This window comes from Sturnira hondurensis, unplaced genomic scaffold, assembly GCF_014824575.4.
Source record: "Sturnira hondurensis isolate 20B ecotype Veracruz unplaced genomic scaffold, ASM1482457v3 Scaffold0020119, whole genome shotgun sequence".
Classification (NCBI taxonomy): domain Eukaryota; kingdom Metazoa; phylum Chordata; class Mammalia; order Chiroptera; family Phyllostomidae; genus Sturnira; species Sturnira hondurensis.
Genome location: NW_028092750.1, coordinates 5,689,090 through 5,700,461, shown reverse-complemented (window position 1 = coordinate 5,700,461; position 11,372 = coordinate 5,689,090). Strand labels below are relative to the sequence as shown.

The following is an 11,372-nucleotide window of genomic DNA, read 5'->3' as shown; positions in this document are numbered from 1 at the left end:
GGGCCCATTCAGGCTCTAAGACGTTGGGTGTGGATGAGGTGTGGAGAGAGGCCCCATCTGTCCCTGATCACACAGGGAAACCCCAGCTGCTCGGGTTGGACGGCCATCCCACAGTGGGGTGTCCTAGCCACCCCTCATTCCACCATGTCCAGGAATCTGAAATGTAACATCCCCTCCACATTTCAACTCAGGCGCAAGGTGCCTTTTGACTTTCATTCCCCAAGTTCTCCCCATTGCCCCTGGCTCCTCAGATGGCAGTTTGGGTGGCAGGTGTACCAGGAAGCACAGCTAAGAGGATCAGTGTCACCTGTCACCCTGCAGGGCTGCAGCTAACTCAGGGCCCAGGCCTGGCACCCAAACTCCTGAGTCCTTTCAGTACTTTGAGATTTCTTCCTTTGTTTAGGAAGTTAAAGACACAGCAGGCTTGAGGCTCAGTAGCTCCCACAGGAGCCTTGGGCCTGGAGTCGGCCCCCAAATCTGGGCTGTTTCCGAGGTGGTACAGTCCGGAATTCCCCATGTGGCCTCTAGACCCAGTTCTTAGGAGGAGGCACCAAGGCTGCAAGGAGGACACCCACCTCAGGCTCACCAGGCCCCAAGAGCCAGTGTCAACCTTGAGTTACTGGGCCCCCCAAACCCTGTTTCCATTGCTGTCCTCTGGCACTGTTGAAATATTCTTTTTATTGCATTTCTGCCGTTTTACAAAAATATGACAAAATAAATTAAAAACAAATAAATAACTGCCTGTTCTGTGACTTCTGTTGTTTTTTGGGGGAGGTTTGTACCCCCCATCCTAGCCAAAAGGAAAACAGCAGATGGGGCTGGGCCCTCACCCCAGGAAGGGGAGACCACAATGGGGGCCTGGGGCCCAAAGCATGTCTTCTGGGTGGTGGCTGCCGTCGGCGACTGCTGCTGCATAAGAACAAGAAGGCAGGGCACCTGGCAGAGCTAGTGCCAGCCACTAGGCCAGCACACAGCCTGGGGGCTGGGGCTGGGAGAGGCCGCGGGGGGCTCAGAGGATGGTGGCAGAGGCAGAGGCGCAAGGCTGTAGAAGCTGGCGTCCCCTGGCAGGGGCTGGGGGGCAGGTAGGGGCCCAGCCAGGGCACAGGGTGGGCACTCTGTGTTGGTGGCAGGGCCCTGGCGGGGGGTAGTGCCTTCACCCCCACAGCCCCAAGGCCCGTCCCACTGCCAGCAGCTGGCGGGCGGTGTCGGGGGCCCGGGCAGCAGCGTTGGCGTTGATGGTGCGGGGCTCCGGCTGCCGCGGGTGCGGAGGGCCAGCGCTGTCCCTGCGGAGGTGAGAGGGGCCGTTCCGGAGGATGCCGCCCTGCCACCAGACCTGACTGGGGACCCTGCCTGCACTCTATCCCCAGCTTCTAGGCACATCAGGGACTTATTGCTTCTGATCAGTTTTGGGGTGCACCCCCTCCCCCTTGCCTGCAGCACTGCACCTTTCCCCCTCTGGGGAGAGGCCAGTCTGAAAAACTCCCTCTGACTTCAGACCTAAGTCCCTGGTCCTGCAACTTCCACCCCTTGAGTTTGTGGGTAATGGGCTGCTGGACCCCTGGCGGGGGGTGGTACAAGTTAGGTGGGAGAGGCCAGGGGTGAGGCCTGTGGGTACAGCCTGTGGGCGAGCTGGCCAAGCTCCCTGACTGGGCAGCCCCAGCCCCCCTTCAAGGAAGTCTTCCTCAAACACTGGGCTTCAGTTTGGAAACTTGCATAGAGGCTTGCGGGGGGCGTCCAGTCCCCCCAGAGTAAGCTGGGTATGGAGTCTCATGGGGTAAGGAGAGGCTGAGCGAGGTGGTGAAGGGGCCTCCCTCACTTCTGGCCTGGAGTTTGGTGGGCCAGGTGCCCTGGGAGGGCAACGGGATGGGGGACTTTGGCATCCCTCCCTGGGGTGAGGAGGGTCAGGCACAGGGCTCCAGGTACACGAGGGTCCCAGAGAGACTGAGCAGGCTTTGAGAGGTTTCAGGTAATACGGATCCAGGTCCCCAACCAGTATCAGTGACCAAGCCTCTCTATCCCCTTTCAGCCCCTCCCCACAGACCTGGCTAGCTGGCCATATACCCAAATCCCAGCCCAGAGTCCCCACCCCCGAGTTAAAGCTTGTGACCTGAGCCTTCCTCTTCAGGCCGGAGGGCGTCTGGCTCCTCAGCCGCAGCCTCGTCCACCTGCCCACTGCGCTGGGCCCGGCCGCCGCCGCTGCTACTGCCACTGCCACCGCCTGGGGTCCCGTCCAGCCGGATCTGCCCGCCCACCCCATTGGCCCCGGCCTCAGCCCGGGCCCCGCCACCAAAGGGGAAGAGCTTGCCGGCGTGGAAGGCCTTGGGTGGCGAGTGGCTGCGCTCAGGATCCCGACGGGTCTCTGGTGACTTGAGGAACTTGAAGCTGAGGAAGGCTGGCAGGCGGGTATCACTGCCTGTGGGTGACTGGGCAAGGGTTGGCCTCGTGGTGGGGCTGGGCCCCGTGCCTGCCATGGAGGAGGATGTGGCCCCTGATGACAAAAACTTGCCCTGCAGCGGGATGATCTGCTTCAGCTTCATGACGTTGTTGGGCGCCAGCAGGGACCCTGGGCGCTTGGGTCGCTCTGAACCGTGGCTGCCCACCCCACTGCCCTTGGCCTTGGCTGAGGCCTTCTCAGGGGCAGCAGTGTCCAGCCCCGCACCCTCAGCCCGGGCTTCCTCCCGGCCACTGGTGTCACGCTCTCGCCGAGCATGGTGCTCTGCATGGCGCTGGCGCTCCTCCTCCTCCCGCCGCCGCCGCTGCTGCTGCTGGTAGTGGTGCTGGGCCTGGCGCTCATGTCTCTGCGGGCGGAGCAGGCAGTTAGGGGGACTGGGAAGAGAGGGTGTTTGAACACCCTGAGAAGTGGGGAAGATCCAAACACTGGGGGCTCACTCCATCTCTTGACCCACTCTGGGGTTCCCTGGAGGTGAGGAGAGATCTAAACACTAGGCACCAAACGCATCCCTAGACTCACACCAATACTTTCTGAAAATTGAACATTTACTGGCCACTAACTGTCCCCAGCCATGTGCCAGACACCATCTTACGAACTGCGGGAGTATAAAGAGATATTGGGCCTCAGTGGTCCTCTGCTTTCTGGAAAAGGGACGAGTGACAGAGCCATGGCTGACACAGACCAGAGTCCACACGGGCTAGTCCAGTTGCCACATGTGGCTGTCAATGCCAATGCAAATGCGTGTGGCCCGCACTGTGTGGGGCCACATGAGCAGCACAGACACAGGACATCGCCATCACCACGGTGAGCACCGGGGACTGGTGCCAGAGAGCTCACGGACCCCCTCTGAAGCTTTCTGAGGGACGCAGCAGAAGCTGGGCTTCTAGGAAGGGTCAGCTGTGTTCCTGACCCTGACTGGGACACTGCTGGACAAGCTGGTGGTGATGGAATGTTCAGAGTGCCAGCCTGGTGCTGGGTGCACCCATGATTCCAGAAGGGACCAGATCTGTTTGGAGCACTGAACTTTATACCATGCTTTGCACACCTGCCCTCCTGCTAAGGCCATGGCTGCAAGCCAGGCAAAGAGACGGTCCACTGAGCAGAGCCAGTAAACAGAGCCCAGCCCCATCCTGAGTACCTTGAAGGCCTCCCGGCGCTGGTACTCAAGCTTGGCCATCTCCTCAGCCACCCACCCTGGGATGTCAGGGATGGCCACATGGATGAGGTACTTGAGAAGCAGAGCGAAGTGCTGAGGTGACAAAGGAGGAGGTTGGAGACCGAAGGCTTGGGGAAGCCCACCACCACCCAGCTCCCTTGCCTGGCCACCAGCCCCACCTCAAGCACCACCATGGACACGATAGCCGCCTCTGGGCTGAGCCAGGGGAAGAGGCGCTGTAGCTGCCCACACTGGCCGATGAGATAGCAGTTGACGACAATTGCCAGGACACCCATGGCCTCCATCACCTTCTGCAGGGGGACATGGTGGGCCTCAGTCAGTGTCAACCCTCCTCTATAGGCCTTGCGTTCCTTCTTGGTACACCCCGTCTCCCTCTGCACCTCAGTTTGGAGCCCCTGGCCCTCCCACACCTGCCACTGGCCGATGCTCTCGACCCGCTGTCCAAAGGGCCGCTGCAGCCCCGTGCACAGCTTGAGGGCATCACTGCGGATCTCAATGAGATTGTTGACCAGGGCGCACAGTGCAGCCAAGGGGAAGGCAGACGAGAAGAGCACGACGTAGCCAAACTGCACGAACATCTCCTGGTAGTCCTGGAACGTGTCCTGCGGGCGGGCACCTGCTTAGACCAGGACACCTCCTCCCTTAGACCACCTTTCTCTGCCAAGCCCGCCTCCCATAGACGATCCCATGTGGACTCCGAGGCTCCCCTTTGGCAGGCTCCTCACTACACCAAGGGCCTTGTTATTTTCCGGCCCCTCCACCACCACAGCGTGCACCCGCCCTTCTCGGACCCTGCCTCCACCCTCAGGTGCCTGCCTTACCTCGTACTTCTTCATACAGCTCTCAAGCTCAGCCTGGGTGAGCTGGGGTGAGTGTTCCTCCTCGGGCGGGTCAATCCAAGAGGACCGGTTCTGCTGCCGCTGCCTCCGGGCCAAGTCACCTGAGCCAGTCTCTGGCTCTGGGCCCCCATCTGGCCCCTGGTCACGGCCCTCACCCCCAGCCCGGCGGAGCAGGACAGCTGGGGGCTCCCGCTCAGGGCTACCAGGAGCCCCCTCTGCCTCATCGTCCTCCTCAACTAGTGTGAACACGCCTGGCTCCAGCCCCTTCTCCACCATTGTGGGGCTCCCCTCCTCCAGGAGGGCCTCTGGGCTCGGGCCGGGCCGATGTCTCCCAACTGCCCGCTCAGCAAAGCTGACCTTCTTTAGACGGAGCCCACAGTCCAGGAGGCCGCCCTCCTCGCCCTCTTCCTCGTCCTCCTCCTCCTCCTCCTCTTCCTCCTCATCTTCCTCCTCCTCCTTATCTCCTCTCAACCCATTCCCCACCTCCCCACCTTCCCCTGTGGGTCGCTGTTCCACTGTGGCCTCTTCCTCTTCCTCAGGTGCCCCGCAACCCCCACTGAGACACCTGCGGCCCCCTCCACCCCCACTGCCACCACCCTCTTCAGCCTGCGGTTCAAGATGGTAGGGTGCAGGGTGCTGAAGGCTGAGTAGGCCAAGCAGGGCCCGGGCCAGCTCCCAGGCGGCCCGCAGGCTGAGCTCGCCTTGGCCCAGCCGCCGGTACAGATGCGGCTGCAGGACCTCACGCACATTCTGGAGAAACTGGCGAGTGATCAGCAGAGTGGCCAGCATCTAGGGGCAGGAAGAGGGAGAAGAGGGGCTACATGGGGAATAGGCAGGGCCCTGGGAACCAGGCCAGGCTAGTGGGATGCCCCACCCCCCGCCTCCCAGAGCACATTTCCAGACACACTCTCTGAGCCCAGTTCCTAACTCCACCCTTTCAGATGACCCTGGACACAGAGTCCCCAGCCTTTGCAGCTTCCAGCATTGTTCACCTGCCACCAGCCACAGCCCAACCAGCCATAGCACTCCTAGCCAACCTTGCCTAGCCACCCTGCTTACAGCGCCACCTCAGAGCTCAGCCAGTGCCCAGGGCCTTCGGAGGCCCCTGCCATCTGCTCCCCACCAGTGGAGCCCCATCCTCTCATAGCATGCACCCTTAGCTTGTTGTGAGACCCCGAACACAGCCACACTGCCCACCCCAGCGAGGCCCCTCAGGCTCGCCATCTGCCCATACTTTGGCCCGGGCCAGGCACAGGAGGCCTCGGAGGGAGAGAAGGAGCAGGTGGAACCGCAGGGCCACGAGCGGGGCCAGCACTGCCCGCAGCTGCCGCTCGAGGCTCTGGGACAGGGACAGGACGAGCAGGAGCTGTGAAGGGACCGAGGACAGGTGGACAGACAGATGGGGGATGACAGACAGAGAGAGGACATGTGGAAGGACAGACGGACAGAGAGGAGAAAAGGATGGAGGAGGGGGAAGGGGCTGGAAAGCCTGCGGACCCCTTGGGCCAGGCCCGGTCCCCTCACCCACCACCCCGCTGGCCACCATGGGAAGGCGGGAGCACTGCCTTGGCATGACCTCACCTCTTTTAGGCGCTCCATGTCCTTGAGGTAGAAGCCAATGTAGAAGAGGCTCAGGTAGGAATTGACAAACTGGAACTGTGGGAAGCAGATGGGTGGTCACCCTGCCACCCCGTCTTCAGGAGTCCTGCTGTGCCCACCTGCTGGCTGCTACTCACCAGAACCACCTTGATGATGAGGTGCTTCTCATAGGCGCTCTCCAGCCGGTAATTCTCTGGGGGCCAAGCAAGCAAATGAGGGGGGGCGGCCTGGACTTCCTGCGGGCATTAGGGACCTCTCCCCCAGGGGCTAGGCAGCAGGGATCTCTCCTCAAAGGACATACCCATGTCGTTGAGCCATATGGCGAGCTTCTTGTAGCCCTCAGCACTTATGCTAACCAGCAGGGCCAGCACAACCTTAGGCAGGAACCGAGCAAGGCGAGGCAGCCCCTTCACACTCAGCACCAGCTCCTGCATGGGCAGGAGGTTCACGGGTCAACCCGGCTGCTGGGCTCAGCTCAGGTTAGACCTGGGCAGGTGGTCACCAGGTCCAGGTGGGGGCCAGGGCTGGGGACCAGAGATCACCTGCAGCTGGAAGCAGCCGAGCATGAGCAGGAACACGCAGGCCAGGCAGGTGAGACACAAGGGAACACTCACAAAGAGCTGGAAGAGCAGCCGCTTCCAGGGTGGATAGTAGAACTCCTCGGCCCGTGTCACGGGGCTGATGCGTCGCACGCCCTGGTGGAGGGCAGGGGCTAGGCCCAGCTTGAGGCAGAGGGGCTACCCGTGCCCCCCCCACCCCTATTTATTCTCTGAAGTCAATTTCCCCATGACTTTGCTTCCCCAGTGCCCCCACCTGGTATACCCTTCCCCGTCTCTCAATTCCAAATGCCCACCCTCTGCCTCTGAGCATGCAAGGCCTCCACACTGGGCACAGCCTTTTTGATGCTACAGCTGGGTTTCAAGCCTCTTGTCTGCTCCTCCAGTGCTCCCTGCCTCCAACCCCCATTCTTAGAGTCCTTGGACTCAGCAGCCCCTGACTGACCCTGAACTGGGGCCGTGGCTCCTCCATGGCTTCCCCTGGAGAGTCCAGCGTCCCCCACTTGTAGGCCAGCTCCGCCCCCCTCCGCTTCCACTCCTCCAAGAACAGCGTTGACCAGACCACATTGAACAGGGCGAAGACCACGCAGGACACATCCTGGCTTGTCTAGGGGTGGCAAAGGAAGGTTCAGCTGTTGTACAGGCCAGCCCGGGGGGAGGTGACTAAGGTACCCCAGCCCACACCCAGCCCATGCCCGGCACCTGATCGGTCTCTGTGAATGTGTACAGGACAGAGCCGAAGACGGCTGGGTACACCATCGCTGATGTGTAGAAGCCCAGCCAGGCAAAGTACATGGCAATCTTCACGCCAAAATAGTCACAGATCTCGTCTGCAGGGGTGGGTGGTGGGAAGGGTTTCCCGGTCAGCCCTGCCCTCCTCCCGGGACCCCTGCACACCCCCTGGCCCAGGCCACACCTAGAGGCTGGTTTTCACACACAGCCTGTACCCATGACTTCATGAGGCGGTTCAGGATGCGCTGTTCGTGGATTGGAAACACTTGCTGGATGATCCCACGGGCTGCTAGCTCAGGGACTGTTGGCAGACAAGAATGGGTGACCCTGGCCCCTCTGCCTCTTCCTGGCCTGGCCACACCTCCTTGGCTGAAACCCAAGCCACAGTTTTTTGCCTGCTTTTAAACCTGCAGAGGCTCTTCCCAGGGGAGGAGTTCTGGGTGGGTGGAATATCCGGTTCTCCTCCAGAATTTGGGAGGTGCAGGCACAGACACAGATGGGAAAGGGTGCAGGAAACCTAGAAGGGCAGGGTCCCAGTGGGCGACCATGTTCTTAAATAAAGCCACTGGCCTCGGTTCACTGCTCTGAATATCTGAGGAATGGTGCAAAGTTGGCATCAGAAGTTGAACTTGGCAGCGGCTGGCTTCCAGGAGGGGAAACTGAGGCCCACGGCCATAGCACAGTACACAAGAATGCTGTCCACGGTCCTGCCCTTTCCTTATCTGAGACTCAGAAAAAGTTCTTGTGGACCTGCCTCCTGGGGGAAAAGCGCACCCTTTGCTAAAAGCCAACGCCCCTCCGCTCCAGCTCTTTGATTTAATTTGACTCCAGGCTCCACCCAATTCACTAGCTCAATTGTTTTATCTAAGCCCCGCCCTCCTGCTCTGATAGGCTTTCCTCTAAGAAACCCACCCAACTCCCCACACGTGCAGGGTTGGCCCCGCCTCACTCACTGATTGGCTGGTCCTCCAAGAAACGCACGTTATGCAGTGCCTCACCCTGCTTGGCACGCAGGTTCTGGAGCCAGAAGCGGATGATGCTCTGGCGCTCCTGCAGGAGACGGGGCGTGAGCACAGAGAGTAACGCCTGCAGCCTAGGGAAAGGGCTAGGTATGCGCGGGATGTGCGCTGGGGGCAAAGACTGAGCACCTGGGAGGTGAAGAAGTGTAGCTCGCTCTCCACATTCTCGTAGATAAAATCCTCCTCGCAGGAGAAGCTGCGGGTACCCCCGCCAAACTCGGCCTTCACTGCTTTACGCAGTCCCAGTTCGTCAGCCCCTCGGAGTAGGCTGCGGGGAGGGCAGGGAAGGTGGATTATGGGGAAGCCCTGGCCCTCCATCCTAGAGTTAGGGACAGTGCACCTGCTGGTCATCTGAGTCAAACACAGAGTGGCTGGACCTTGTAGCTGGTGCTTGGAAGAGCAGGGAGCTGGGTGGCAGGGTCAGCAAGAGGCCAGGGACAGGGACTCGCCTCTCATACGTGGCGGTGACGAAGAAGGCGTAGGCACGCGTGTGGCGATGGTGGCGCACTTGCACTATGAGTTCGGGGATCCCCACACGGATGTGGTTCAGCAGCCACAGCAGTGTGTGGTCATCCGTCGTATCTGCCAAGGGGCGCAGGGACTGATGGCTCTCGCCAGGAAGGGTCCGAGGCCTCTTACAGACTCCCACTCAGGGGAGCCCCGTCTGGGCACTAGGCAGGTGGGCACAGGTACCTGGGAAGGTCATCAGCACATCGCAGTTCTCCGTGGGCACAGTCTTCATCCATGCCTTGTGGGATACCAGGTATCGACCTGCTTGCAGGAGACGCTTCCCAAAAAGCTTATCTGGGGGCAGGCCAGCCAGGCCCAGGTCAGGCCACTACAGGACCAGAAGCCTGGCTTCCAGCCCCTGCCCCGGCTGACACACTCGCCAAGGGCTCCTGGGCACTCAGCCTGGCTTTCAAGGCCCTTGGAGCTCTGTCCTTGGCTCATTTCCTAGCCTTCAAGTCCTTGCACCAGCGGGCCCTCCTCCAGGAATGCCATTCCCCCAGACCCTGCCTTACAAATCTTATTCTTGAGGCCCACTTCCGCCTCAAAAATCACAATTGATAGGGCACTCCACTCGCAGCCCTGCACGCTTCACCATGTTATGTCAGTGAGTTTTCACAGCTGGGTGTGGTTCTTACCCCCATTTCACAGGTGGGGAAACTGAGGTTTAAAGTATTTAAGTCACGCGGCCAAGGTCAAACAGCAGAGCTGGGATTCGAACCCAGAACTGTATGATTCTATACCCTTTGGGGAGAGGAATTCTGAAGCACATCCCTGCCCAGTAGAGAACGGGTAACTCAAGGCGTGACGGGGTTCGGTCTCAAGTATGGAGGGGCGTGTCGTGTCTCGTCGCTGGGACCCCCTCCCGCTGCAACGTCCTGGCCGCGCCCGCCTGGCTGCAGCCGCAGTGCCAGGAGGAGACAGGCTCCTCGACTGGACTGCAGGTCGGAGACAGATGACCCCAATTCCCCTCCCCGTGCAGCCGCCGCGCGCACCCCAGTCACCTACAACCCTGACTGATCCAGCTGCCGCACACCTACCCAGAACTCCGGACGCCGGGGCTGCAGGTTCGCCCTCTGGTGGGGGCCTCTTGCCGCGCTCGCCCTCTAGGGACGTGCCCCCAGAGCCGGAGGTAGCTTCGGCCATGACGAGGTCGGGGTAGGGCAAATTAGGGGCTTCGGGCGGCTGGGGCGCCGGGGAGCCGCGGGCGCATGGGGCCAGTGCAGCCGTGGAGCGCGCCAGAGGAGGAAACAAAGGCCGCGCCCGCCCGCGCCAGCCGCCGTCCCCTTGTGCCCAAGTGTTGCTTCTCGTCCCCGCCCGCGCCGAACCTTGAGTCTCCGGCTTCGGCCTCACGCTCGTCGCTCTGGGGTTCTCGACTCCGCCCTAGTTGTTTTCTGGGTTTTTTTCTCGCCCTCCCACCTCACTCTCTGGTGCTCGTTCCCGCCCGCACTGAAGGTGTACTGCCTTCCTTGTCCCCGCCCGCTCCAGATTCTGGGTCTCATCTCCTCCTGCTCCGGATTCTCCACCTGCGTTACCCCATCTGAAAAGGCTCCTTAGGAATCTGAAATGGGCGTGATTTGACTGCAACAAGACGTTGAGCGAGGGAGGCCTGGTCTGGGGAGATTCCAGGTGACAATAACTTCAACTGTCACAGCAGGAATGTGAGTAATTACAGCAGGTCCTGTCTCAGAGCCTTAGCCCATGTCCTAAGACCCTGCCCAAACATCCTTCACACTCTCCCTGCATCAGGATATAATCTCAAAGAGGACCGGAGAGAGTTGCCCGCTTAGCATATAGAAACACAGTCCTCCCAGTTAGAAAATAAGGCCTTTCAAAGTGAGAAATAAAGAGCATTTATTTGAGATCAATGAGAACAGCTATTTGTGATGGAGTGATTAGGGCAGAAGCCCAGATCGTGTTCTGACGAGGAGACGAAGGCAATGGGTATTTGAGAAAGGGAAGGGGAACAGTGATGTCAACAGCAGGAAGGCATTTCTGTTGGCGCAGATGACGTAACATAGTGATGCTAACTCTAAACCATGTTTTAAAATTTCAGACTGCTAGTCATAATATCATTCTTGTCTTTGCAAACAGTTCTTTGGAAACAAGTCTGCTTAGATCCTGTCCAAAGGTTGTTTTACCCTGTTTTAACATTGCAAAGGTTTGAGGCATTAGACACTTGCCAGGCAGTTTCTCTGGGATGGCAGTTTCTCATCCATTTTATTTTTTATTTTTTCTGTTGATGCTTGTTGGTTTTAGTTTTAGGAGTTTTTAAAATCTTTTTTAAAGATTTTACTTATTTACTTTTAGAGAGAAGGGAAGGGAGAGAGAGAAACATCATTTTGGGGTTGCCTCTCACACGCCCCTTACTGGGGACCTGGCCCACAACCCAGGCATGTGCCCTGACTGGGAATCGAACCGGTGAGCGACCCTTTGGTTCGCAGGCTGGCACTCAAACCACTGAGCCACACCAGCCAGGACTTAGTTTTA

At 59.8% G+C, this 11,372-nt stretch overlaps 1 protein-coding gene across 2 annotated transcripts; it reads right to left on the bottom strand.

Moving 5' to 3' along the window:
- Positions 1–779: 779 nt before the first annotated feature.
- Positions 780–10,277, bottom strand: ANO8 (anoctamin 8). Of its 2 annotated transcripts, none has more exons than XM_037028974.1 (18): positions 9,923–10,277; positions 9,069–9,179; positions 8,825–8,957; positions 8,505–8,643; positions 8,310–8,406; positions 7,541–7,657; positions 7,327–7,454; positions 7,070–7,231; positions 6,610–6,762; positions 6,369–6,495; positions 6,205–6,260; positions 6,050–6,124; positions 4,451–5,257; positions 4,040–4,231; positions 3,788–3,919; positions 3,591–3,701; positions 2,108–2,798; positions 780–1,283 (listed from the first exon to the last, which is right to left on the bottom strand). In XM_037028974.1, the coding sequence occupies exons 1-18, from the start codon at positions 10,026–10,028 to the stop codon at positions 946–948; spliced, it is 3,675 nt and encodes a 1,224-aa protein (XP_036884869.1). In that variant the 5' UTR covers positions 10,029–10,277; the 3' UTR covers positions 780–945. The 2 variants fall into 2 exon arrangements, 1 of the variants encoding a protein (XP_036884869.1); XR_005064018.1 differs by having other exon boundaries at positions 1,196–1,283; positions 1,446–2,798.
- Positions 10,278–11,372: the final 1,095 nt, after the last annotated feature.